The following is a 26343-nucleotide window of genomic DNA, read 5'->3' as shown; positions in this document are numbered from 1 at the left end:
TGACAGTTGGCATGGAGACAACCTTTTGTACAAAGGCTTAAGGCCCAATGCAAAATCACTTATTTTACCTTTCAATAATAATAATAATAATAATAATATATTATTATTATTATTATTTTATTTATAATGTTAATAATATCAGACTAATCTGATTGATTTTTCTCCATAAGATAATAAGAGTGAAATAATAAGAAAAGATCAATCATATTCATAATAATTAAAAAAAAACTACCTCTTACAATGTGACACCAATTATTACCCACCTCATTAAGCCTCCATTGAAGAAAAAAAAAAAAAAACCACATTCATTTTCCCCCCTATTCTACCAACTTCATTCTACTTCTATATTTAAAGATTATAATAAAAAGTAACAGAAGGTAGCTTAGTGAGGATGAAAGATTCGTGCACAGTACAGGGATCCAAAGAAAAATTACACATCCGAGTTGTGGGATCTCTTTCACTGTTTTCCTCAAAGTGAGACCTTATAGAGTTTGAAAAGATAGTTATTATTAAACATACTGGAAATAAACATACAAAGGAAAATTGGTTACCTCTTTCTTTCCATTAGACTCCTTACAAGTTGCAAAACACGAACAAACTCGCAAAACAATGAGAAGTCAAAACCCGATGCTTCATCACCCTGTGTGCCCATTTTAGGACTTCTTGAAGAGTGAGTGCATGGGCTCTGACAGATGATGAAGTCAAAACCACCATACTTCTCAATCAGTTTATCAATCTTGTTGCTGTTTAGCTTTTGGATGTCTTCTATCTGCTCTAGCTCTCCAGTTTGGCCGCTAATTTGCCACCACTTTCTTAGAATTCTCCGCTTTGTTTCACTAATTTCCACCGAGACAACGCCCTTCATATGGATTCCAAGCCGGTTTAAGGCAACTTCTGCCCCACCTATTCCACTAAAAATTGACAACATTGTTACTCCATCTGGGAACATAGATTTCAATACAGAGAGATGATGCCCCAAAGTGTCTATCTGGAAGCTGTATTTAAGTGAATGAAGCCTTTCAGTTAAGTTACTCTCCGTAGCTTGAGTGTGATTCAATGGGTAACCTAGAATTATTTCCAAATACTCTGGCTCTATACGGCCAAGTTTGTTCGGACCTACCCATATAAGATTTAATTTGTGGCAGTGAAGAAGAATGTCTCTCTTATTCCGTTCAGATGGAAGCAAACCTCCAGAATCACTAAGCATCCTTCCAAGCCTCTCACAGAGCTGAGATACTCCACTAGTTTCAGAATTGATGCAGGTCAATTGCTTCCTCGTATCCCATGATGGCCACCATTTCTTCCTTTGTGGCATTGCATCTTCTATGGACATTGGTGGCTTTGGAAGGATACAAAACCTACTTTCAGCAGGAAGATTGTGCACGTAACCTTCTTTCCTTCTCAATGCGGAGAAGAACTGAGTATTAACAAATTCAGGCTCCACAGCATATAAAAACTGAGATATTTTGCCCCAGGTGTCAAAAGATACAGTTGCAACATTTCCATAGAAAAAATATGGAGGTTTAGCTACCATTCGATCAACACTCTTGCTTGAATTTGATTTTGGTGCTTTGGGAATTTTGAATCCAGCAACTTCATCATCAACTTTCTCTTCCACCCATGTAGGTTCAAAATAGGAACTTAAGTCATCAGTATATTCTGGTTTAGGATAATTGTCCACAAAGCCAATGTTGCCAAACTGAGTGTCAGGATAGTCCTCAATGTACTCTTGTTTTGGCCTTTTTCCCCTATGAACTTCCTCCATATTTAGATTGTTTGACCGAGAGACAGCATCTTGGCTAAAATCCTCGGTTTTCAGTTTATTACCTTCCATACCCACATTAAAGGTTTCCCAATCACTTGCAGTGCGTGAACGATTCATTCCAGAACGTTTTGAGGAATACTGCACAAGATTAGGAAAAAGCTTAGTACAAATAAAACACAATTGAGTCTTGCTTTGTAACAAACAAAACAAACAGATGCACAAACAATTTGAGAAAAGCATGCATGCATAACATCTTAGGGTACGAGGAAAGAAACAGCACTGAAAGAATAATTTTTGAACTATTACTTGAGTGCTGACAAAGTGCACAAAAAATGCAGAAGATATCATCTATACTCTCATACACATGATCTATCATTTCTAAGGCACTCCAATCACCATGGCCACTGAAATTAGCTAGAAAAGGATGTTGCCATGTACATTCCCAATGTCGGCCCATGCAAAACCAATTCAAACCAACAGAAGTATTTGGCCCTTTCTGCTATTGTAGGACAATTTTTACAGCATATAATTGATAAGCTTAACAAATTATTGAGTTGCATCGATGATAGGCACTTAATGTTAATCATAAATATTACAGTCAATCAGGTAGCAATGAATCAGACATTTATCATGTTTCTCAGATAACAAAGTAGAATTAACTTGTTTGCTTTATCTCATAGCTGTGCATTTGGCATGAGTTATGCATCAATTAGAAGTACTTAATGACCATCATGAAACAGTCAATGGAAATGCTAGCGTCAGTTGCAGGTGACATGACTAACACATCTGAACCATTGATTCGTGGGGGTCCCACATGCATTAAATGATGGGACCCACATGAATCAATGACACAGATGTGTTAATCGCATCACTCACGACTGACGCTATCACTCCTCTTACAGCCAATTGACAACCATAGATCAGGCATTTATCTGTCAAGTAGACAATAACATAGAATTAATTTATTTACTTTGTCTCATAGCCATGCATTTGACTTGAGTTCCTTTATTTACACCTACAAGCTCAAGAGAATGATTTAAGAAAATTGAAAACAAGTTTCTTGATCATCCAATCCAAAAGACACAGAATTTTCAAACTGAAAATACAACTGAAGACAAGGCCTATAAAATAAGAAAATTGAAAATGCTTGTTCACTGGAAAATTCATTGATCAAGAGAAAACAAACACCTTATCTTCTATAACGTACTTCTCTCCAACTTGCTCTGCACAAATTGAGTTAGCTAGCTCTAATACTGGAACTTCTGAACCTGGAACACATGAAAAGATTGATAAATCTTTGCAAAACACTAACATGGGAGGCAATTCTGGTAACAACAACAATTTGTTATATATCTCATCAGCATCACCAACAATCAAGTCTTTTTAAGGATGGAATCAACAAAAAAAATATCACTGTAATTTCAAGAGGGGAGGTAGATCAGAATAAGAACATAAACAGGGCTTCCGGCAGGGTGACTTTATTAGACCGGACATTGAAAGTTAAAAGAGTTATAGGATTGGAACACTCGTCACTTTCCAAAATGAAACAGAACAATATAAATGAAAAAAGGAATTGCAAATTAATAACTTTTAACATTTTGCCTTTACAGGTGGAGCAGAATTGGTAATTGAACAAAGTTATGACAAACAATAACCACTCACCAAACCTATCAATTGCTAATGAAATTTCGTTCTCAGAGAAACCCATTTCAAGCAAATGAAGTGTCTTCTCCATAGTCCCAAATAAAGTTTCGTTACTAATATCCTGGAAATTTACAGGTCAATCAATATTAGATTGAAGCAATATGAAATAACATGAAAATTACATATGCATAGAATTAATTACCAAATTTGACCATTTAGAAAGAAATTATTATTAAAGAAAAAGAAGAAGAGACTGCCAAACTAGACAACAGGTTGCCATTAAAAATTCTCTTGCATCGCCTTTTTATTACTTGGAAAATCATTAAAGACAGCAGCAACATAATGTCAGCAACCCAGAAGAACTAAAGGAAGCTCCCAAAAAAAAAAAAAAAATTACTATGCAAGTGCCAATTGTCAATTTTAGCAGCAAATGTGGTAAGAGTACATTTGTGTTCTACAAAGTTACTAAATATGCTGTTTGTTTCCTAAACATTCTAAAATGCCATTGAATACATACCTCATTTACTTCTGCAGTATCATCAAGCTTGTCATCTATTTCCTCACTAAAATCTGCAGCTATCTGGGCAGCAATAATGAAGTCTACCATTTCATCAACTGAAGCATCTACACCTGATATGTAACAGCATGGGATCAACAGAACTTTCAGAGCTAGGGCAATTTTAGTTTGTTTTCAAATTGGATAGACAAATTCTGATGAGAATTAATTAAGTGAAAACATTAAAAAAAAGAGTAGGAGGGAGAGAGAGAGAGAGAGAGAGAGAGAGAGAGAGAAAAAAAGAAAACTTCTGCAAGAAATTTGTTTTCAAATTGGAATAAAAACTCCATTGGAGGAATTCAATTGAATGTCAGGCAAGCATTAAACACTCAAAAAGATCAGCTTCATCTACTCCAACTGAAGCATCTCTACAAAGTTGCTTTATAGAGAATCAAGAAAAAAATTTTGCTGTCACTCAAAAATAAAGACGTAAAACATGCTAACTATCACTAAATTGGAAACAAAGAAGCAACAATAACAATAACGGCAAAATTATACTCAAGCTTGTTCGATGCAGAAAACAACATTCATGATGCACAACTCTCCAAGTGCCTGAGATGTTTCTTTGTTTCAAATATATCTCCAACCTAGAGGCACCAACTGCAACCCAATTTATTGATTATAACTAGGCATCTATATCAGTTTCAGAGGATGTCTTCTCACCTGTTTCACAATAGTGCCTGCTAATATTTGGGTGTTCCTACACTAATTTTTTTGGTGTTGTTTCATCCTTACTAAGCAATTGCTTTAAGAAATTTAATATTAATTCTATTTCTTCCATCAGGTGACATGGCCAACTGCCAACTTATTGTTTGAATTTTGAAAGCCGGTTTTTAGCCTTGGCCATCAGGTGAAATAGAGAACATGAGCATTCTCTAACATTCATCAGGTTCAAAAGGCTACCAAAACAATATATATTTGTCCATAAAGTGAACAATTGGACACTTTTACATACCAAGCTTTTCCATTGCAAAATCAACTTCCTTTGCTGAGAAATTCATCTTCAGTAAGGTTGCCCTTTTGTCATCATCAACTCCATAAATATCTGGCTCCTGCAGAAGATTGATTTAACCAAACCAAATGCGATATAACTCTCCTAGGCTGTAATTGGCAATCAGCATGAGATAGTCACCCCGCTGACATGGCAATCAAAATAATGTCACCCATAAATTAGGTAGCAATGAAAACCAGACTTCTTGCGAGCAACAAAGCATGAATAAATTCAAATGCATGAATTTTAAACAGCTATGCAACTGATCATCCTAAAAAAGAGAGATTAGGGTAAGATGATATCTCATTTTCAGAGTTCTGTTTTATAAGCCATGATTCCTGGCATGTGCAAACACATCCACTTGCCAAAAATTCTATGCTTGATACAATGAACAATCAGAAAAATTCTGTGCTTGATACAATGACCAATCAGAAAAATATTTGCAAACAAAAGAAAATGCATCAGCTGAAAATAAAGATATCACGAAGGTTAAAAAGCTTTTACAGGTGCAGAGAACATGGATGGAGAAGGTACTCACAAACTTGATCAGTAATGATTAAGCAGATTGAAAGAGCCTTCATAACATACGGAAACATGCTGAGCATTGACCTTAAATATTTATCATATATATTCAAGTTAAGTATGACAGGAGTTGACATGGATATATCACAGCTTATTACCTCTTTTGGTTGAACAAATGTAGAACATTCTGAAGGATTGGTTGCATCCTCGTCATCAAACAAGCAATCCAGAGAATCTGATGACTGAGAGTTTGAATTTTGAGGACCCTAATAAAAAAAATAAAAAAAAAAGAACGGTTTTTCTGAGGCCCAAACCTCCATAGATGAAGTTAACATAAACAAAATTTTCTCAGAAGAGGTATAGGAAACAAAAAATGATAGGAGAAGCAACAGCAGCAGAAGAAGAAGGAGAGGGGAGATAGGGAGAATGATACCACAAAATTATTGATTACTTACAGAACATTCCATGAGAATCTCTAATAACAAGTCAACATTGTCTTCACCTAGATATAAGAGAAGATATTAACCAATCAAGATTGAAACTCAACCATTATCTCACACAATTCTTTGGGGAATTAATGAAAATGTGATAATAACTACATGCAAAGTTATCCTGGGATGTAGTTTTATAATTGATTCCTATGCAACCAAATACTGATTTATTTCTGTTGAATTAATACATATGACACTATTCACCACATCCATCTATGTCCACTTCAAACAAGATTAAAAGATGTGTTTATGAATTAAATACCATTTTCTTCAATTACTTTGTCAACAAGCGCAGGTGAGAATCCCATCCCAGTAAAAAATGATCTTAAATTGCTTCCAGATGAACTTGCAACATTTTCCTGAAATTCATGAAGAAAAGGCATCATCCAAGTACAAAAAGAAGACTATTACAAGTGAGGGAATCAACAGACCTCCCAACGTCAAAAGCATCCAAAATTTTGCTTGATGTTTTTTGTCCTAAATGTAACAATTAATTAATTCTCACAAGAAGTTTTTTTTTTTTTTTTTTAATTTGTTGCATAGAATTTCTGTGCCAAGTTTTAAGTTCAGCTAAATGTGCTTAATAACAACGATAAAGATTAAACACCCTAATATCTGGCAAGTTAGATAGGGAGAAGAAAACATTGAGCAACTGTTATGCAAAGCTCTAGAAGATTTGAATGTAACATACCAACACAAAGAATGAATAAATAAATAAATAAAACAGAAGTCAGTGAATGATATATCTACTTTGTTAAATAGGTCATAGAAATGTGAGCATACCCCGAGTTGCCTTGAGTACATGGCATCAGTCTGCAACTCAAAATCCAACATCTCAGGCTTTGGCACTATGGTTTCATTGATATCAGGATTTGATGAACTCTCAACATTCAGAATTTTTTTAAGTTTACCCTGTATAATATGGATTGTGAGTATAGAAACAAGTACGGTCCAATAATTATCCCCTGGGGACTGGGGCAAAATTAGATTAATACATGGTTCATACCATTTCAAAAAGAATGGAGTTCTACAAAGAAAGAAACTGAGCTGTATCTCTAACCCTGCAAGGTAAATCATTCAAATGAACATAATTTAGTTATAGAACGTGAAACCTCTTCTCATGGATCTCTGGGGTGTTTTGTTGCAAACTTAAAAACAAACATCTAAATCAATTTCTTCACAGAAAAGCCTTGAGCTGCACATGTAACTACAGCCATCTAAAAAACTCTAGAATACCAAGATGAAAGTATGATAAGGTAACGTTCACGGGGCAAGGCAATTGAGAAAAATCAACAAGAAACAGAAAATTTAAAGTAAGGAATACCACAATTCAAATATATGTAACAATGTTTGTAACCATTACTAAGCAAGCAAAAGAACTATCACAAAAATTAAAGAGCAAAGCTCTCATAGTCTAATGCAAAACCACCAAGCTAACATGACCTTGGGATTAAAGTTTCTTTCAATTTCTTCCTTCATTTTTCTTAGTAACCAAACAGAGTGATATTAAACCACTCAAATTCAGAAAGAAAAGAACACACAGAGCACAATAATCAACAGGAGCAAAGATCTCCCGTCTACGCCTGTAGGAGCTAAGACAAGGAAGTGCAAGTGAAGCATCACGATCAGAGACATACCTGATCAGAGACTTCATAAACTCCAGACAGAAGGCAAGAAGTATCGGAGAGCTGAAGTAGGTAAAAAATTACCCGACGCAAATATGGGCACGGAGTCAGGTGTCCACTTTACATGCGAATGGGTTAACCGGTGGATGGTAACTTGCCCAAGAGGCGCCCCTGGCTTGTAAGTTTTTGACCTCCTCCTTATTTGAAAAAACAAACAAAAAAATATTATTTAAACAAAACTACCTTTATTTTCAAAATACAGTATTTAACTTATTATTTTTAATTCGTTACATTATTAATAATTTATTTTTATATATGAAAATAATAATATTAACAAAGATATTTTTATATCTTTTAAATATTATTTTAATCATAAAAATTTTAATTTTATAAAATGAGTCATAATAATAATTAAATTATGATTAAATATTAATAATTTTATTAGGTTAAATTATAAATTATATTGTATTGTTTGTATATATAATTAAGAATTTCATATATGATGTTTTTTTCTTATGTTGAATATTTTATATATCTATATCATGAATGTGTCGTGAAATTTTATGTATAAATATTATCTATTTTCACAAAGTAGGATATTTATAATTAATATTTTCAATTGAATATATATACTCAACTCAACTAAGTTTTTATCCCAAAAATTTATTGGGTCAGCTATATGAATTCTCTTTCTCCACCCTTAATGATTTTGAGTTAAATCCTAAAAAATGTGTAATATTTCTAGGTCATGTTATATTACTCTCTTCTAAGTCAGTTTAAGTCTACCCCTTCTTTTCTTTCTATCCTCTAACCCAACGTGCTCTACTTGTCTAACTAGAGCTTTTGTATGTCTATACTTCACATGACTAAATTATCACAATCTCCATTCTCTCAACTTATCCTCAATTAACAATACTCCTACCTTTTTACTAATACTCTTATTACGGACTTTATTTAATCTAGTATGACCACTCATCTACCTTAACATTCTCATCTCCGCAGCTCTCATCTTAGACACATACGGTTCCTTCATTGTCTAACACTCACTACCATATAATATGGTCGGTCGTATGGCTATATGGTAAAATTTTCCTTTCAACTTATTGGAAATCTTACAATCACATAAAACTCCCGTGGCACGTCTCACTTCAACCATTCGGCTTTAATCCTATAACTAACATCATTTTCACATCCTCCATCTACTTGAAGGATTGAGCTGAGATATTTAAAGTGATTACTTTAAAACAATACCATTCTATCCAAACTAACTCATTCCCTATTACCAGTTCGGCCTTCACTGAACTTGCAATGCATGTATTCTGTCTTTGTTTTACTTAACTTAAAACCCTTTGTGTCACACCTTACCCCTCTATAAGGCATAACATGATCCCGTAGTATACCTAATGAATTATCGACTCCATCTACCAATAACCCATTAAATATACTACAAGGAATTTTTAAATAATTTTCTTACTTTTTGAAAGTGGTGAGCGTTTCTAGCAGGCATTATAAATATTTAATTGAAGTTTAAAAGTTATGTAAAATTTTTGTCCATTTTTATTTTTTTCCGTAAATTTTGAGAAAATTTCGGCAGAGTGCCAGTTGTAATTGAGAAAAATAAAAAATTTTACCTGTGGAAAACACTTCCAAATATATCACTTCAACCAATCTCAACCACCATTTCAACTCAAATCAACACAATTTCCTCAACTCCATAATTTAAATCAATTTGTCACAACTCATAAATTTCAATTTAAATATTTCTGAAAATAGACATAATTAGCTTCATGCACATTGCATTAGGGGAAATTTAATTTACATACATCAGTATAAATTTACATCTGAAAATCCAAAATAAAATTATTACAATTTCTGTATAACTGCTCATGACCAGTCTATAAAATGTACATACAGTTAATTATATCAAAATAAAATGAACAATCAGGGTATAAAATTATACCCGATAAAAGATCCAAAAGTAGCTCTGAAATCCTCAGCAGCTTACTCCGTTGCTCTACTAGTCTCTCTATATGTGACAGCAATAAACAGCCATCGCTGAATACTATGACTCAATGGTGCACAACATACTAAAATAAAATTTTATACATAAATCAAATCAAAATTATTTAAATATGGAACTGAAAATGAAAAACAAATGCAAAACATAATTTATAATTTTAGTCAAAACAGTCTCATTTCGGAAGTCACAAAACAGATTTCATAAAAATACACAGTTATATCATGCCATCAGTACAATATTCATCTCAATAGCCGGAGGATTATGAGGAATCTCAAGGCTAGCTAGCTCAAACTATGGGTACCCATTCAATTTCTTCCTCTACTGGCACACACTTCAACACATCAGTCAGAGAGGGAATCAAAATTCAAATTTAATTCCTCCCACTAGTCATGCTAGTGAGGCATTCAGATATATGGCCATGATACTGTGGTTTCAAAACTATCTTAACAATTTACTAAACCTTTATTGACAATTCAAACACATACAATTAAATTTCCTACAATTTAGGTCAAAAGCATAATATTCATTTCAGTCACAAATTAGCAATCAAAATAAATCATAATTTATTCATCAAAACAAAGTGTCAAAGAGAATTTACGGAAAAATTTTATGTTGTGCACAAACCTCGTGCAAGTCGCCTCTTGGCCTTGACTCGATGCCTCAGATTCTTTCTCGGTATTCTTTTCAACTGAAACACATAATTTTACAGTGTTTTAGTAACATAACGTATAATAAATTCAATAATACGTTCACAATTATATATGTCTAGCCCTAATATGCTTAATTTAACGTTCTTTAAATTTTGCATTCCGGAGTTACTATTTACGATACTATTCAAGTCAAATTTTTGACTTTCTTATGCTTAATAGGTATGAAAATTTCAATTACACCCACATACCACGTTTTAGTTACCAAATATGTTGGTTTTAGTTGCCCTTTTAATTTTTAGGTCTCCTAATTGCATTTTCAAATTTTCATATTTAGTGTCATATTTTGCACTGTTCCATTGTTCCATTGATCAAGTTGCTGTAGAAATTTGACAAAATATTCTTCACAAAAGTTGTTCTTTATTGTCTTAAATTTAATTCCCTTTTTGAATCACTCCATTTGGAGTTTTGTAGCCCAAGATATGACCATTTGAACATGGCTAGCCGGATTGGCCTAACTCAGATTTTTGGGCATCTACTTTAGTTCTAGTAGTTTTGGGTCTCTAATTTTGAGTGGCAAAATGACTGGGTTGTGGGCAGAATTTGGGTTGGTATTCTTTATGGAAGTTGTAGTGCTATGGCATACCTTTCCAATGCCACAAAAATCAGGTCATTTGGACATATATAGCCCAAGTTATGGCTAAATGAACAAATACTATTTATTTGGTCATTTTGGTACAGTGGCAGTGCACTGTACCCAGGTTTGACCTAATTATTCACTATGTTAATGTCATTTTCTAGGCATGGTTCCTAAATGAAAAATGGGCCATTATGTGTCTATTTTCATTCTCAAGTAGCCTCACACCAATTGGGTTGGTAAATTTTCAATTTTAGTCTCTGAAAGAGACCTAGGTCAAGCTGCCAGAATAGTGACCCTAACCAATCCGAATTGCAATTTCATTCTAACAATTCAAACATACCACAAATGGTCCCAATTGACCATTTTCAACCTCAATTAAGGTCATTTGCATCATTTGACCATTTCCTCAAATTTTCCCAATTTTCAAGAGGTTAAGAACCCTAATTATTCAATTGTGTATTCTAATGCAATTAAAGTTCATAATCATTGTCTACATGCTTAATTCAACCTAATTAACACTTTAATTCCATCAATTTCTTGTAAATCAAATCCCCCCCCTATAGTTGGCCGAAAATCATAACTAGTCCCCCATTGATAGTTTTTGTTTGAATTTAAGTCAAAATAACTCAAAACATATATTTTAAACTAAAAATTTCAATTTAAATTCTTACCTCAACATTAATGTTCAATCTTCAAATTTTCTCCTCTTTTCTTATTTCTTTCTTGCTAAATCTCTTTCTCAAGGGAAGAAAATAAGGTTTTATGAAGTGATTGGGAAAGAAATTAGGGTTTAATGGGGGATTTAAAGCTTGGAGCAAACTTTCATGGAGGTGTGGTAATGGTGGTGCTAAGGGAGAGGTTTGGTCGGCTCACTCTTGGAGAAGAAAGTGAGATTTTTTTTTTTTTCATTTTCTTTGTTTTTAAGTTTAATTAAACTAAATTGACTTGGTCAAAATTGGTGGGAAATAAAAAAATTCATTTATGATGTCATATATATGAGGTAAGCATGATGATGTAATTAAAAGCTTTTCTCTCTTTTTTTTTTCTTTTTTATTTATTTTTCCTTGTTTCTTTAATTTAATTATCAACTCCGAAATTTTCTTTTCTTCGATTTTATTGGACAGTTAGGTCAGAAATAAGCTCTAGGGGTGAATGGACCAAATTGTCCCTCGTCAATTTGATCCGGTTTGCAAGTTATTCGATATTTTCTTCCAAATTCCTGACCTAATTATTTGACTCGTTTAACAATTCTTTTCTGTAATTTTCTCTTTTCCAATGTGTTCTCAGTAGTCCTTAGGACAGCGGCGTCACAATTTTCGGTTCAAAAATAGGGTTACGATGGCCTTCGCAGTCACTTCCCGGGAAGGTTACCCATCGCTGTGACTTTTAGCTCATTTAACCTTTTATGTTCTGTTTTTTTCATTTATACTTAACTATTTGGCAATTACTAATTATTTATATTCAGAGTTTATCTAGGTATCTTAGATATGTTTCTAATCTCCTTAATTGTCCAGACCGATACCGGTCACCGGAACAGTGAAATATACCAGGCTATGCAAATAGGGGTGTTACACTTTGATTCTAGTATACTTCTCCAAAGCTCTAACTTTCTATTGACTCTTTCTCGCGTCTCATCTATCAGAACTATATCATCCATAAATATCATGCACCAAGGGATACTCGCTTATATATATTTCGTCAATTTATCTAGAACTAATGTAAAAAGGTAAGGGCTCACAATTGAACCTTGGTGTAATCCAACTGAGATAGGAAAATCTTTTGTATCCCCTCTCATTGTACACACGATAGTAGTTGCTCCTTCATACATATCTTTCAACACTTGTATGTACCTAATAGATACCCTCTTTTGTTCTAACAATCTCCATAAGACATCTATTGGAACACTATCATAAGCTTTCTCCAAATAGATAAAAACCATATGTAGATCTTTCTTCACATCTCTATATTTCTTCATCAAGCTTCTAATGAGAAAGATCGCTTCCATAGTTGAACGATCGGGCATGAAGCCAAATTGATTGGGAGAGATAGAAGTGTCATGACGTAATTGATGTTCCACAACTCTCTCCCGCAACTTCATAGTATGGCTTATAAGTCCTAAAGTTTGAACAACTCTATATGTCTCCCTTATTTTTAAAAATAGGTACTAAAATACTCCTCCTCTATTCATCAGGCATTTTCTTTGAGTTTAGAATCTTATTAAACAATTTAGTTAATCATGCCACTTTTACGTCTCCCAAACACTTTCACACTTCAATTAGTATTCCATCGACTCTACGCCTACCCACTTTCATTCTCTTAAGTGCTTCATTTATTTCTGAAAATTTAATCCTTATAGTGCAATTTACATTCTTTTCTATTGCTCTGTAGTTTATATTCACGCTATTACTACTTTGACTATTATTAAAGAGATCATCAAAATAATTTATCCATATTTACTTAATGTCCTCATATTTTATCAATATTTTTCCTTCTTTATCCTTAATGCACCTAACTTGATTGAGATCTTGATATTTCTTTTCCCTCCTCCTTGCTAATCTATAAATATCTTTCTCCTCTTCTTTAGTTCTAAGTTTCTCATATAATTTTTCAAAGGCCTGCGCTCCAACTTAACTAACCCCCTCTTTTTTTGCTATCTTGTACTGTTCATAAACCTCATTATTATCATACTTAGGCAATTTCTTATACCATTCTCTCTTTCTCTTCACTACCTTTTGTACTTCCTCATTCCACTACTATCTCTCTTTTGAGGGTAGTCCATGTCCTATAGACTCTCCAAGTACTTTTCTAACTACTTCTCTAATGTTTGATGCTATCTGTATCCACATACCATTGGCCTCCACATCCAGCTTTTATGCTTTGGACTCGAGAAGCTCATTTTTGAACTTCACTTATTTTACTCCTTTGAACTCCCAACACTTTGTTCGAGCTACAATATTTCTTGTAGCCTTACTTGAATTGTTCCAAAACTTGACATTCAAGACCACTAACCGATATTGACTTGTTAAAACATCTCTCGGAATAATCTTGCAATTCTTACATAGAACTCTATTTGTCTTCCTGGTTACAAGAAAATTAATTTGGCTTCTATATCGTCCACTTTTGAAAGTCGCTAAATGTAATTCTCTTTTTATAAAGTATGTATTTACTAGTATTAAGTCGTACGCTATGACAAAATTCAAGATGCTTTTTTCCTCTTCATTTTGGCTAATAAAATCAAAACCTTCATGAATATTCTCGTAACCTTGCCTATCACTTCCTATATGTCTATTCAAATCTCCACCAATAAGAACATACAATTGATCGAACATATAGATATTTCTTCAATACAACATAAGTTATAAAGTCATCGAATACATTTTTAATAATAGAAACTTTATATTTTCATCATAAACTCTTTACCATAATTGATTTTCTTATGCTTAATCCATATTTTATGATCACATAGTTATTGTCTTAAATATTTTATGATCACATAGTTATGGTCTTAAATATTTTATAACGTCTTCCAAAAATCATGATTTTACATATAGATAATTTCTCGATATTTTATTCATTCACAACAAAATATTTTCTAAAGAAGACTCGTTATGCAACCAAAGATTAGAGCTAAAATTTATATTTTTCAACCAAAAAAGAGCTAACATTCACAGTACACTAGCGAGTAGTTACAATGACAGAATCATCCTTTGATCTTTAATAAAATGCTGAAAGGAAAAATGATTACATTGCATTAGCACTTTTGTAGCAATAACAAAACCCCCAAATTAAATCCAAGAGATCAACACAAGTTCATCAAAATAATTGCATCCTGTGAATCATACAAGGGGGGTTAAAAAAATCACAATAATTTAAGAAAAACAAGAAATTCAAAATTTCTAACTTCTGTGGCCTAAATCCAAATTGAAATGCTCAGGTTTATCATGCAAAAACTACAATTTAGAACATGCTCAAACACAATGAGATCCCAGCTAATGATAAACCTTTCACGTGATTCATACTAAGACCGATGATTAGCAATAGCATCGCCTTTTCAAAGCTGTAGCGCCCTAGGATCAAGTGGGATACTACCAACTCTTAGAATACCAGAAGATTCAGCAAATCCATTAACTTTGACAGACATTGATCCTACTGTAACAACACCAACAGGATCAGAACTAGAAACACAAGTTGCGACATCTGAGGAGGGTTTAGGCTCATCGTGCTTGGGTTTAATACTAAGCGAACCAATCTTTAAAACAGATGCAATATCACTTCCCGATTTTACTATTGTTTGCCCAGAAATTTCACTCTCAACACTGGTATCAGCAGCATCAGAATTTGAAGAAACCTGTTCGGTGCTAGGGGCCTCAGTTTTCTTCATGCAGTTAGTACTATTCTGCTCCATAGTTTTCTCATCTTTCTTTGGAGCTAACTCAACAAGACAATCCAACTTGTGAGCAGGATCTGATGCAGGTACTAAGAATGGAGTTTCAAAGCTTTTAAATATAAGCCTAGCTTTCTCTTCCTGCATAATTCTCTGACGATTCTCATAGTACATGAAGTCATCAATTAATGAGGTCTTTGATATGTGGCTTTTGAATATTTTCAGTATCTCCACACCTTGCTTATACATTATCTACAGGAAATGACAAGTACATTAGAAGACCATAACTACCAAGCGGCATTGCGTTAATCAAGGTCATGATTCATAAGGAACTAAAAAAATCATACAACTGTACTAAAAAGAGAATCTACAGATCATTCAGACAATAATGCACAAAATATCTTGGTTCTAGATAGTAGAACATTATCCATATACAACCAACCAACCAACAAGATACTGCACAGAGAAAAGAAGTTCCAACAGCCAACCACAAATAATGACGTAATTGAAAGATGCTTTTATATGAGACATCACAATGACCAAACAATTAACAAATTGCAAGCGAAACATGAAACACAAACCACCACAACACAAAGACAAGCTACCATGAAAATCAACCTACAAATACCTCTTGAGTGTCTCTGCTATTAGTCACTGGCTTATTCTCATTGTTCTCTAACATAATATGTCTAAAGCTGGAATTTGGTACGTCTTTAATAATATGCCACTTGACAGGAAAGCTACCGCTCCATTTATCTTGCTGCCAAAAATCCATATCCTTTAGAAAGTCAACTGGGCCAATCATCTCAGCAACCCCACAGAATTGACCACTCGCATTTACCTGTATGAAGATGGGATCACATCACAATAGCATAAAGAATGTATGATAAGATGCCTAAATAAGAATGCATTCTACACATTAGTCCTTGATCACCAGACTAAAATTTCCATTACACTTTAGTCCCCAACATAGTAACCTTCTAAATTAGAACACACTCTAGTCCCTGAATTTTGAAATTTAACCGCACTTTAATCCCTGAATTGTCATATCATAGACGTTAGAACACTTCAGTCCCTCAAAATCTTGTGCTTTCCATTGGTGCTAGTAGGACAAATTGCTAAATTTTCAACAACCAAAATGTATATATGGAAAAACCTAAAGAATTTTTAGTAATTTATGTGAACAAGTATAATTAAAAAAAAAAAAAGATTACTGCTGCTAATCTAAAACTCACAGAAAAGAACAAGAAGATAGGGAATGCTCTAGGTTTTCCTGCAGCTATTTTTTGAGTATCCTCATAGGCACTTTGTAGCTTCTTGTTCCCATGGGGTGTGGATGACCAAACACTATATTTGATGCTCTTGTGGACATCATCCTCACTATAAGACTTTATTACAAAAAATTTTGCATCAATATAGTCAACAGGGAATTCATCCTTGTTATACTGATCAGTGTATATTATAATGTTTCCTTGAGCATTATTATCTCCCACTTTTGTTGTGTAAGCTTTAACAGCGAAGTGATTCCTTGATTTGTTTGTTCTAGGTCCACGATTCTGCTCACTCAGAGCATCTGGGCCTCCATTTAAATCATTGAGAGTTCTACCAGCATGAGTATTAGATCGAAGCTTAGCCACTACAGCCTGTCCAGGTGCACTTGATCCAAAATCAGAAAAACCATTATTGACAGGGACAGCAACTTTTAATTGGTTAGAATGAGGCAGAACTTTCCCACAGGAAAAGTTATCAACAGGTTGAATTGATCCAGAAGCACCTCTACCCTGTAAAGTCAAAACAGTTCAACAAACTTTCATCAAATCTTTAAAAAAAAAAAAAGTTCAAGAGTAACTAAGTTGTTGATTAAACAAAACCCATAGATGGAAACCCAACAAATTTATCTAGTCTGGATGGCAGACATGCATACCCACACATCTCTTGGTAATGAAGGAATGACAAAAAGGTTACTCATAATTACATAACTTCCATTCTTTGCACAGTAAGATAGTTATCTGGTAACATCCTAACCAAGAAAGAAAAGTTACCTGAAGCATGTGCACTGAAGCTGAAGTAGGAAAACTACCAAAGGAAACACTCCCTTGTGTTAGAGACTGCTTGCTAGGTATAGCATTAGATCTTGGCCCTTCTGATATCTTGGGCATGGTATTAGTCTGATTTGATGTGGGTTTTGTTTGGTGTTTGGGAAAGGCTGCAGATGATGAAGCGAGACCGTGTTTTAAACTTCTTCCATCAGGTCTATTGGTAAATGCTAATCCAGCTGCATCTAACAAGGGGTTTGCGTTTGTCGAATTGTTTGGGACAAAATCTGGTTGAACAACAACAGGGACATAACCAGGTGAACATACAGTGTCTTTATAAGGGGGCATTGCGTAATACTGTTGTGCTCCTACATATGGGCCATCAACGCCTATCATGGCACCAGGTATGTAAGGATTGTATGGGTTATAAGGAGACTGTCCATATCCATAGCTAAGGGTATAATATACATAAGGTAAACTTTCAGTTTGTGCACCCTGAGCAAACAAAAGAACATTGAGAAGAGCAAATGATGAGTAAATAACTCATGTAACAAAAATCATCAACATAAACAATTAACAGCAAGCGTATACCCACCGCATACTGAATTTCTGGACCATCTGCACCAAAAATCCTATGGTGGTCCTCCCATTCACCGGGTGATTCAGATCCTGTTCACATTCAATCAATATAACACAAATGAGAATGTGTACAGCATCAGCTGGATGGATTCAGGACAGGACTCACTTTCTAATTACCTGTACAGTAGTATCCATAATTGGTGGCAGTAGGATAATACAAGCCCTGATCCACAAAAAACTCAGGGGACCCTTCGTTGTACATAGCTTCGACTTGTTCAAGAAGTGGACTTGTCAGAATAGGGTTTATCTCAGTACCTTGAATCTAGAAGGCAAAACATCAAGCAGAACAAATCAATAAACCCAAAAAATAGCAACTTAAAATGACAAAACCATTGAAATAATTTCTTGATTAAGAGAGTAAATAAGCAGTTAATTGCAATGAAAGTACCAAATAGTTTTCTGCATTTCCATGTCCAGAAACACTATACATTTCCATTCCGGAACTGCCACCCTGTGGAGCAAATAGATAAACCTAAGCACATATTATGCAGATCATCATCAATTGCAACGTAGAGATGGATGGAAATATAGGAGTAAGAGAGGGAGCCAATATTTATATTTCAAAATAAATGGAACAGTAGCAACTTTGAAAATGTGTGAACCCAACACATCTCAACTACATAAATAGCGATCGAAATGCATCTTTTGGCTTAACAGGCAAAAGAAAAATCAACAAAATAACCAAACAAAGCAAGAAATTATTACTGTACTGGACTAATTATACTAAACTAAAAAATATTTCAATCAGTATATGATATCTCAAAAAATTTAAATAAACCCAACAAATAAGAGCCAACCATAAAAGTTAACAAGGTGCGTGTGCCACCAAACAATCTGATAATAAAGACATAAGAAAAGCTTCTATCATTAAATGCTTACAAATATTCCCAAAACCTGTTCAGGGAAACAATAACATTAAAATACAGTAATAGACAAATCGTACATGCATACCCCGGTCAACACCAAATCATAAAACTTATACCCCAAATCGATATTCAATCCATTTATCAATAATAGCTCAAACACAACAAAAATCCAGTGTGTAGTAGACAGGAATCCCAAAATCAAAAACCTCAACTCTAAAGCACATGAAACTAGGAATTAAAAAACAAGAAAAGAGAGCATACTTCAATTCAATCGATAATAGCAAGAAACAATAGAAACCCCAAGGGGAGAAAAGAATAAAAGATTAAAAAGGCAAAGGTTATGCAAAAAGGATTAATTACCACAGAAGAGCGGAATCAAGCCATGCTTGACCTAGAATGTTCTTCGAAGGAAATATTAATAAATTTGAAAGGAAAATAAGAAATTATCCGCAGCATTTGTCTTTTGAAATTTCAAAGTAGACGCAACTAAGAAACCCTAACCCTAAGAGAAGAAACCATATGAGAGGGAAGGAAGAGAGGGAGAGAGGAAGGCTTGAAAAGGCGGTTTTGATGCGTGTAGAGAGCGAGCAAAGAAGGATGATTCGCATCCACTACAAAACGTTGCCTTGGCCCCGCAGGTGTACTGTGCATGGAAATACCAAAATTGACCTCCCGTAATTAAATAAACATCATGACTGCCAATTGGAAGATTCCCGGGAATGTGAAAAGATAACGAATTCAAACGGCGTCGATCGAATTTAGGCCTAACGGAATTAACGATGCTGATCCAGTTCAGCCCATTCGTCGTATGCGGGCGGTTGCCCTAGGCCCTAGAGCGAGGGCAAGCCTTATTGAAGCCCAAGTAAGCGCTGCCGGTGCCATCGCCACCTAAACATCCCTTTGGTCTTCCCGTGCAACGTTTTTCATTTGCTGATATTCAAGAAATAGGTACCGGGTCGCAACTTCTTCGAAGTTAGTTCTTGCATATAGAAATATCAATTGGGCAAGGTATTCATCTTACAACCCTTTTTACCCTTCGACTCAAAAAATAACTTAACTGCTCAGCAAGCTCTGCTAGATTCAACTGCAGTAGTAAAATGCAAAGATCTGATTCTGGACTCCCTCACTGGCGCGTAATCTTTCAGGCATATAGTACATCCAACTGCATGCAGTAGTGAATACCAGAATGCAAATAGCTGATTCTGGACTCTCTCACAGGCCTTTATTCTTTGCATTCAGGCATATACTGAGGGATGATGGCATTTCTACCATTGGAATGCCCGGTAGAGTACTTGCATTGACATCACTTGAAATGTTCAAAGATATGATGTTTGAAACACACTGAAGTGGCTAGATATGGCAGAAGCAATGCGTGTTGGCATTGCAAATTAATGGAGTGGCAGGCATGTTGTCAACTTTTGTTTCTTGTGTGTACTTTGTGCCTTTGGATGTGATATGTAGTATTTTTTACTTCCCATACATAATTCTTATGCTTTGTATGAACTTATTTTTCTTCAAAGATCACAACAGTGCCTTCGGAAGGAAAGAAATTAAAAAAAAAAAAAAAGAAGAAGAAGCTAATATGCATTGATTAAGAAATGAAGTTTCAATAGAATGATGGTTCTTGTAGTGATTAAGAACTGGAGATTCAATAGAGCGATCGAGGACAGCGAAGACAGTGACTGGAGTTGGGGGGGATTATGAAAGATTGTATTTCAGTCATTATGTAAAGTCATGGTAAGGCTGAAGAATGGAGCAGGTAGACTGGCAGGAACGTAAACTGCCAGTTTTCTAATTGTAGTCGATGTTCTGAACTTTTTAGCTGCCAGAAGGGGTTATAAAGGACAAGTCATCATTCCTGCTGCGGCGACTCACACCCGTCATTGACGCCGAAAGGGTAGTGTACATGTCAACGCTGCCACAGGAGGTGTCGAGTTCTCAAGTCTCCCAAGAGAAAGGGAAAAAAAATTGTAGTAATTGGAAACCAGAAACTAAGATGGATCACTTTAGAACTCTGTTTTTTTTTTTTTTTTTTCTGGTCTTCTGTTAATAAATCAGCTGTTAAATCCAGCTCAAATGCAATATATGATCATAACTAGTCTCATACAACCGATATAGCAGGATTGAACCCTCAATTTATTAAACTTGGGCCTTTTTTAGCACTGAAGCAATAATTTACAGCGTCTAGGTAAAGGCAGACAGCATATCTAATTAAGGCGTCTGAAATTATATAGCATTACATAAGTGAGAATTATACAAAGAGAATCTACATTGTATATAGCTGGTGATGGGTAGTCTAGTAGACATTGGTAAGGCGCATGTATTCCTTCCCTGAAGGAAGGTCAACAGTCTTGTATTCCCGGGGAAACATCTTTTTGGCCTCATCATTTGACACACTAGGAGAGATTAGCACCGGATCCCTTGGTTTCCAATTTACAGGAGTCGCAATCTTGTGTTTTGCTGCCCTCTTCAGGGATTCCAAGACCCTTATCACTTCATCCATGTTCCTGCCCGTACTTGCTGGATAAAGAAAGCTTAGCTTGATCTACGCTATTAAATCCAAGAAAATAACCGTTACTTAGCACATATCACTTACATAATAAAATCAACTACTTGTAAATTGCAGATGAAAATTAGTTATATTGTTCCTTTGCACCTTCTTATCAGAACCCAAAATATGCAGAGCCCGAGATGGGAGATTGTCCCCCGAGGAGTCTTTCTCATCTGGATCCACCATGTTAAGTTGATTAAGGATCTGCAATAATTGGATACGTCACCTTGCTTCCTGGGGTGTATGCTTCAATGTCCTTAATCCACTCAATGTGGGAAAGAACATCATCGCAGGACAAACCCAATAGTTTAACCCCTCTCTTACTGAACTCTGGAGCATAAGCAGCCATCTGGCCAAGTTCAGTGGTGCACACTGGCGTGAAATCGCCTGCACCTCAACCACTATTATTAAACAATTATCCAGAAGAGCAAAAACGGAAATGCATATAATATACCAACCTGGGTGGGAGAAAAGAATGGTCCAGGTATCTATATAATCATGGAGTTTGATGATTCCATGGGTGCTTTCAACTTCAAGATTCGGAATAGTGTCTCCAAGGGTGAGTCCTGGCACGTTGAAGACTAGAAATAAACAAAGCAAGGCTTGTGTTTTCCTTTTCTGAAGTGGCAGTGAGGTTGAGAGTGGAGAATGGATAGAATTGAAGAGGACTATAAAGAACGGAAAGGCCTGTGCATGAAGGGAACGTGGCAAGTGTCGTGGCCAAGTGTCCAGGCAGTTACGTGCATGTAATCGTCAGTGGCTGCTTCTGTCCACGTGTACCGTCCTGATAACGTTTCCGGCTTAGAATTACTACCTAGCTAGAAGCCAGCATGTCTGTTGACTTCCAAACTACATACCTGTTATTTTTTTTTAACAGAAAATAAATTTGCAATAATGACTCAATTCAAGCCCAGGCCCTAGTAGGACCGGGTATGACCCGAAACTCATCTTCATGTCGGCGCCAACTCCTCTTCATCGATGAGAGTGTCGATCAAATTATAATTAATTTATTTTAATTCGGGTTTATATAAGTATAATATCCTAAATGTTTAAATAATTATTTTATATAAGAATTAACTGGTTTGCCAAGTCCAGGAGGGGCATTGTGTAGTTGTTGTGTTGTGGGCCTGAAACTTTTTGGATTGAGAAGTATTAGTTAAGTTATTTTACAGGTTGAGTAGGTCTTAGGCACAGAAGAAATTCTGTTGGATTTCCTGCATAAACCTATAATGTCTTAGACTCTTTAGTTCTTTGTTTTGAGTTAATATTGATAAATTTTTTGAATATGAATGTTTAGATAATCCGAGTCAACCTTCCTCATCTTTTTAGTCATCTCAGTGACATTTTGATAATTTGTGAGTAGATATTAATTTTTTTTATAATTACAATATTATTATATATTTCATGCATGCCTATACATTCACTTATAAATATATGTATATAGCTAAATCTTAGGCACGGTTTATATTGCATCTTTATTTGATGAAATTTTGTGTGTGTCGCTTTAAGGTAATTTGAAGTTGTGTGCGTGTACCAGCGTGCGTGTGGTGTGATATTATATATGGGTAGGACGGGTAGAATGACTGAAACTTGACTCGCTGGGACCCAATCTTTTTTGTGGATAAGTCAAAGTGAGTATGGCTTTGAGTTGATCTCGCTAACTCTCACATTTGGATTATTAAGAGAAAGTCTGATTCGAGTTGATCTCGCTAGCAGAGATTAGAATTAAGAGAGCTGTATAAGGGATCAGCTCTCATATATATATATATATGACATGAATAATGTGACACACAGGTATGTGAGTACTTCAAATTATCTTTTGAGCGAATATTGTTCGACTTGTTTAGTAATATGTGTGTATGTTACATTTTCATATATGGGAATGCACTATGCTTAGATAATTATATAAATTGTATTTAAAATCAATTTCTTACTCTGTAAGTCAAACGCTCACTCCTGTTCAACTATTTTTTCTCAAGTAACAGGAGAGCTATTTGAGTTTAACCTGCTTTCTTCCTCACAAGTTTACTAGAAGCAGATTTATTATATTATTATTTCCTTATTTATATTCTAGAAACTTCGTATGTACCATTAGTGTATTAAATTTTCTAGGGTTGTAATAACTTTTTCTGTTGGATGTTGTAAAGGTTATTATGTGATTGTGCTTGGATGAGGAAGCTAAGCTCCCATTATATTATATATATTGTTTGAGGATTGTAAGAGTGAGCTGAGCTCCCCAAAATGAGATATATTGTGATTATAAGTCGGGTGAGCTATTACTCCTCGTTGGCTAGCGCAATTTAAGGTCGAATTCTGTCCATTTATTTTCTTGGATTTGGACTACAGTGATAGGCTTTATGATTGGGCTAAGAATGGTTATGCTTACTACGGGCTTTGCAGGCCTTATGCTGACCCAAGTTATAGTGCCAGTCTGGCCTAAAATTTGCGTTGTGACAAAGTTGGTATCAGAGTTTAGGCTCTAGATTCATAAGAAAGTGTGTACTTAGAGTTGTCACATATAGAGTATAGGATCCTGTCTCATTTTCTTATGTAATTCTTTGTTTTTAAATTCTGCGTTATTCCTTGGTTAGTATAAGAGTGCTTCAATTTAGTGTCTCAATTTTTATGGAGTACATGGTGATGTGAACTAAAGCTAGCAAACATATTGAGGTCTACCGTGGGGATACATACTCCATGAAATTTTGTGTTTCTGTCAGTTTGGGGCTAAGTGGCGTGCCTATATAGCACAAGGCATGAGTAAATAAAGGTAAGTTATGAAAGTGTAGCTGTCTTAAATAGGGGTGAAGGTATCATTGCTGGTAGTCATCAGTGGATAGCCCAATCAAAGAAAGTTATGGTATTAGTGAGTTTGAGAGAGATAAAAGATTGGAAAACATGGTCTATTGGGACGTAACGTAGTAACTATGCAATATTCCTAAAATTTATACTGTAGCTACAGATTATAGTACCAACATGGGATTATTGTATAGAGCTGTGTGCTTCCTCGTGGTGTTCCATAATGAGGGTGTTTGCAGATGACCTATATTTTGGTACAGTTATGTCAGAACAAAGTTTTATTTCTATAGGAGGGTTTGGAACTCCTAGTTAGGGGTTTAAAACTCTTAAGCTAGAATATCGAAGGTTACAGTTTGGTGATAACTAGAGTTAGTGACTCTATTATCCTTGCATGAGCTAAAGTTATATCAGGAGTTGCCATGAGACTAGAGGTTTCAGTTTAGTTGCAAAGTAAAGGTAACGCCTACAAAGTGAGACCATCTGGTCTTCGATATGGGATATTGGATAGTTTTTTCATTACGATGGATGTTTTGCCTAAAGTGTAGTAAGAATAGTATATCCTTTGTGTTCAACGAGGTGCAAAGCACAACGTTGTTGCCTAAAGGAGATTGGAGGCTAGAAATAATGTTCATAGCCTGTGAGATGATATTTTAGAGAATTTTAGAGTATGATAAGAGAGTAGATAGCTGATATGGTTATGGCAAGGTGGCAAACACAGTACCTCTATTGCAGTCAGTTGTGATGTGAGGTATGATCTTATCCTTTCAGGAGAGACAGAAAGTTACTACTATTGATGGTGATCTACAGAATAGTGTCCCAAATGAGATTGTGGAGTGTGGTAGAGAGTTGTTGGCTTAGGTACCTTAGAGAGGGTACAACTTTCAATGTAAAAATCATAAGTAATCAGATCATGATGGATGTAAAGCCTTTGAATTTAATGACAAGTTTGGGTACCCAGTACCTTAAGTGTGGCTATTTAAGTTGAAATGAGAAAATAAAAACCCTATAAATCTCCATCTCGAGGTAGTAAAGGGTAGTATGTAGTCTAATGGGCAGGAATAGAGATTACGCAATGAATGATCAACTACTATTCTCTGAGTTCCTCCTTAGCCTTTTATTGCTCAAGATAATAGTACACTCTAAGTAAAGGAAAGGATAAGATCAAAAGTTAGCATAGATAAATCATAGAATATGTATATATGTATAAGAAGTGCAGAAGGAAAAGATAAAATAGTTGGATCAAATGCAGCAGGAAAGATAACCTGAATGTTAGTAGAAATACTAGCTATAGTGGTTAGAGGACCAATTCTAAGCAACATCAAGGCGTTGATAACTTAATAGAGATAGTGAAAAGATATAAGTTTCTGACATGACAGTTAGGTTAAGAAAGATAATAGAGCTAAAGAATAAAATAGTCAAAGCTTGGCTTTGGATAAGATAAAGGAGTTGGCTAAAGAATAGATTGAAAGGCCCAAATTAGGATAAGATTAGGAAGAATAGAGTCAAGATACAGAGGAGACAAATGCAATTCTAGGAAAGGAAAATGAGGTAAACAATAAAGTAAGAATAGAGAGCTTAGAAAAGGGCGATAATAAATAAATGTTTATCAAGACATGAAACCTAGAAGTGCAGAACTTAGAACAGGTCATAATTGATATAGTGTTAGGAGCCTGAACCTGAAGTAGGATCTAGATTAGACTTTGTCTGCTTTCTATCCCCAAGGTAGAATAAGGGGCAATGGGATAAAAACCTTTCAATTGTTAATAGTATGAGAAAAGTTAAGTGAGATAGACAACAAAAGTAGGTAGTAACTAGAGGGTGTGCGATGATAACTTGAACTGTCTTATCGAACAAAGAAACGAAGTTAGTAAATAGTAAGTTGAATAAAACTCAACCTAATGGATTCAATTATGCTTGATGAGAGAAAAGAATGAGGGATAATGGCATAGAGATTTGATGCTATGATTTAGAATGGTAAAACCTAGAGTCTGTAATCTGGAGTTAGGCAAGTATTTTCAGTGTGACCAACTGGGTAACTTTATGAGGAAACATGAGTGATAATTTAATCAAAGGTAACAGAACAATAGTAAAGGACAGAACAGGTATAAATATTGCTCACAAGTTACTAAGAAGTATAAAGATTAAAGTAATAAATGTAAGACTAGAGATA

General features: G+C 35.0%; 3 protein-coding genes across 6 annotated transcripts; all 3 read right to left on the bottom strand.

Annotated features, from left to right (window-relative positions):
- Nucleotides 1-320: 320 nt before the first annotated feature.
- LOC110637216 (probable inactive DNA (cytosine-5)-methyltransferase DRM3) lies at nucleotides 321-7765 on the bottom strand. 2 transcript variants are annotated; one of them, XM_021787212.2, is made up of 11 exons: nucleotides 7607-7765; nucleotides 6976-7030; nucleotides 6753-6881; nucleotides 6232-6328; nucleotides 5934-5980; nucleotides 5637-5744; nucleotides 4921-5017; nucleotides 3927-4039; nucleotides 3428-3530; nucleotides 2954-3033; nucleotides 321-1903 (listed from the first exon to the last, which is right to left on the bottom strand). In XM_021787212.2, the coding sequence occupies exons 2-11, from the start codon at nucleotides 6976-6978 to the stop codon at nucleotides 548-550; spliced, it is 2133 nt and encodes a 710-aa protein (XP_021642904.2). In that variant the 5' UTR covers nucleotides 6979-7030; nucleotides 7607-7765; the 3' UTR covers nucleotides 321-547. The 2 variants fall into 2 exon arrangements, with proteins under 2 accessions (XP_021642904.2, XP_058000836.1); XM_058144853.1 differs by lacking the exon at nucleotides 7607-7765 and adding an exon at nucleotides 7413-7434.
- Nucleotides 7766-14593: 6828 nt separating this feature from the next.
- LOC110637211 (YTH domain-containing protein ECT3) lies at nucleotides 14594-19427 on the bottom strand. Of its 3 annotated transcripts, none has more exons than XM_021787207.2 (8): nucleotides 19187-19427; nucleotides 18349-18432; nucleotides 18078-18222; nucleotides 17917-17990; nucleotides 17328-17816; nucleotides 16521-17066; nucleotides 15914-16126; nucleotides 14594-15537 (listed from the first exon to the last, which is right to left on the bottom strand). In XM_021787207.2, the coding sequence occupies exons 2-8, from the start codon at nucleotides 18394-18396 to the stop codon at nucleotides 14953-14955; spliced, it is 2100 nt and encodes a 699-aa protein (XP_021642899.2). In that variant the 5' UTR covers nucleotides 18397-18432; nucleotides 19187-19427; the 3' UTR covers nucleotides 14594-14952. The 3 variants fall into 3 exon arrangements, with proteins under 3 accessions (XP_021642899.2, XP_021642900.2, XP_058000835.1); XM_021787208.2 differs by having other exon boundaries at nucleotides 18349-18411; nucleotides 19187-19426; XM_058144852.1 differs by lacking the exon at nucleotides 18349-18432 and having other exon boundaries at nucleotides 19187-19426.
- Nucleotides 19428-20941: 1514 nt separating this feature from the next.
- On the bottom strand, nucleotides 20942-22123 carry LOC110637206 (1-Cys peroxiredoxin). Its single transcript, XM_021787203.2, is given in 5 exon segments — nucleotides 20942-21371; nucleotides 21483-21576; nucleotides 21578-21764; nucleotides 21836-22064; nucleotides 22118-22123. Coding segments are annotated over 5 exon segments (765 nt in total). The 3' UTR covers nucleotides 20942-21122.
- Between the last annotated feature and the right edge of the window lie 4220 nt (nucleotides 22124-26343).

The sequence above is a fragment of the Hevea brasiliensis genome, chromosome 4 (genome assembly GCF_030052815.1).
Source record: "Hevea brasiliensis isolate MT/VB/25A 57/8 chromosome 4, ASM3005281v1, whole genome shotgun sequence".
Taxonomy (NCBI): Eukaryota; Viridiplantae; Streptophyta; class Magnoliopsida; order Malpighiales; family Euphorbiaceae; genus Hevea; species Hevea brasiliensis.
This window is presented reverse-complemented; position numbering and strand designations above follow the sequence as displayed.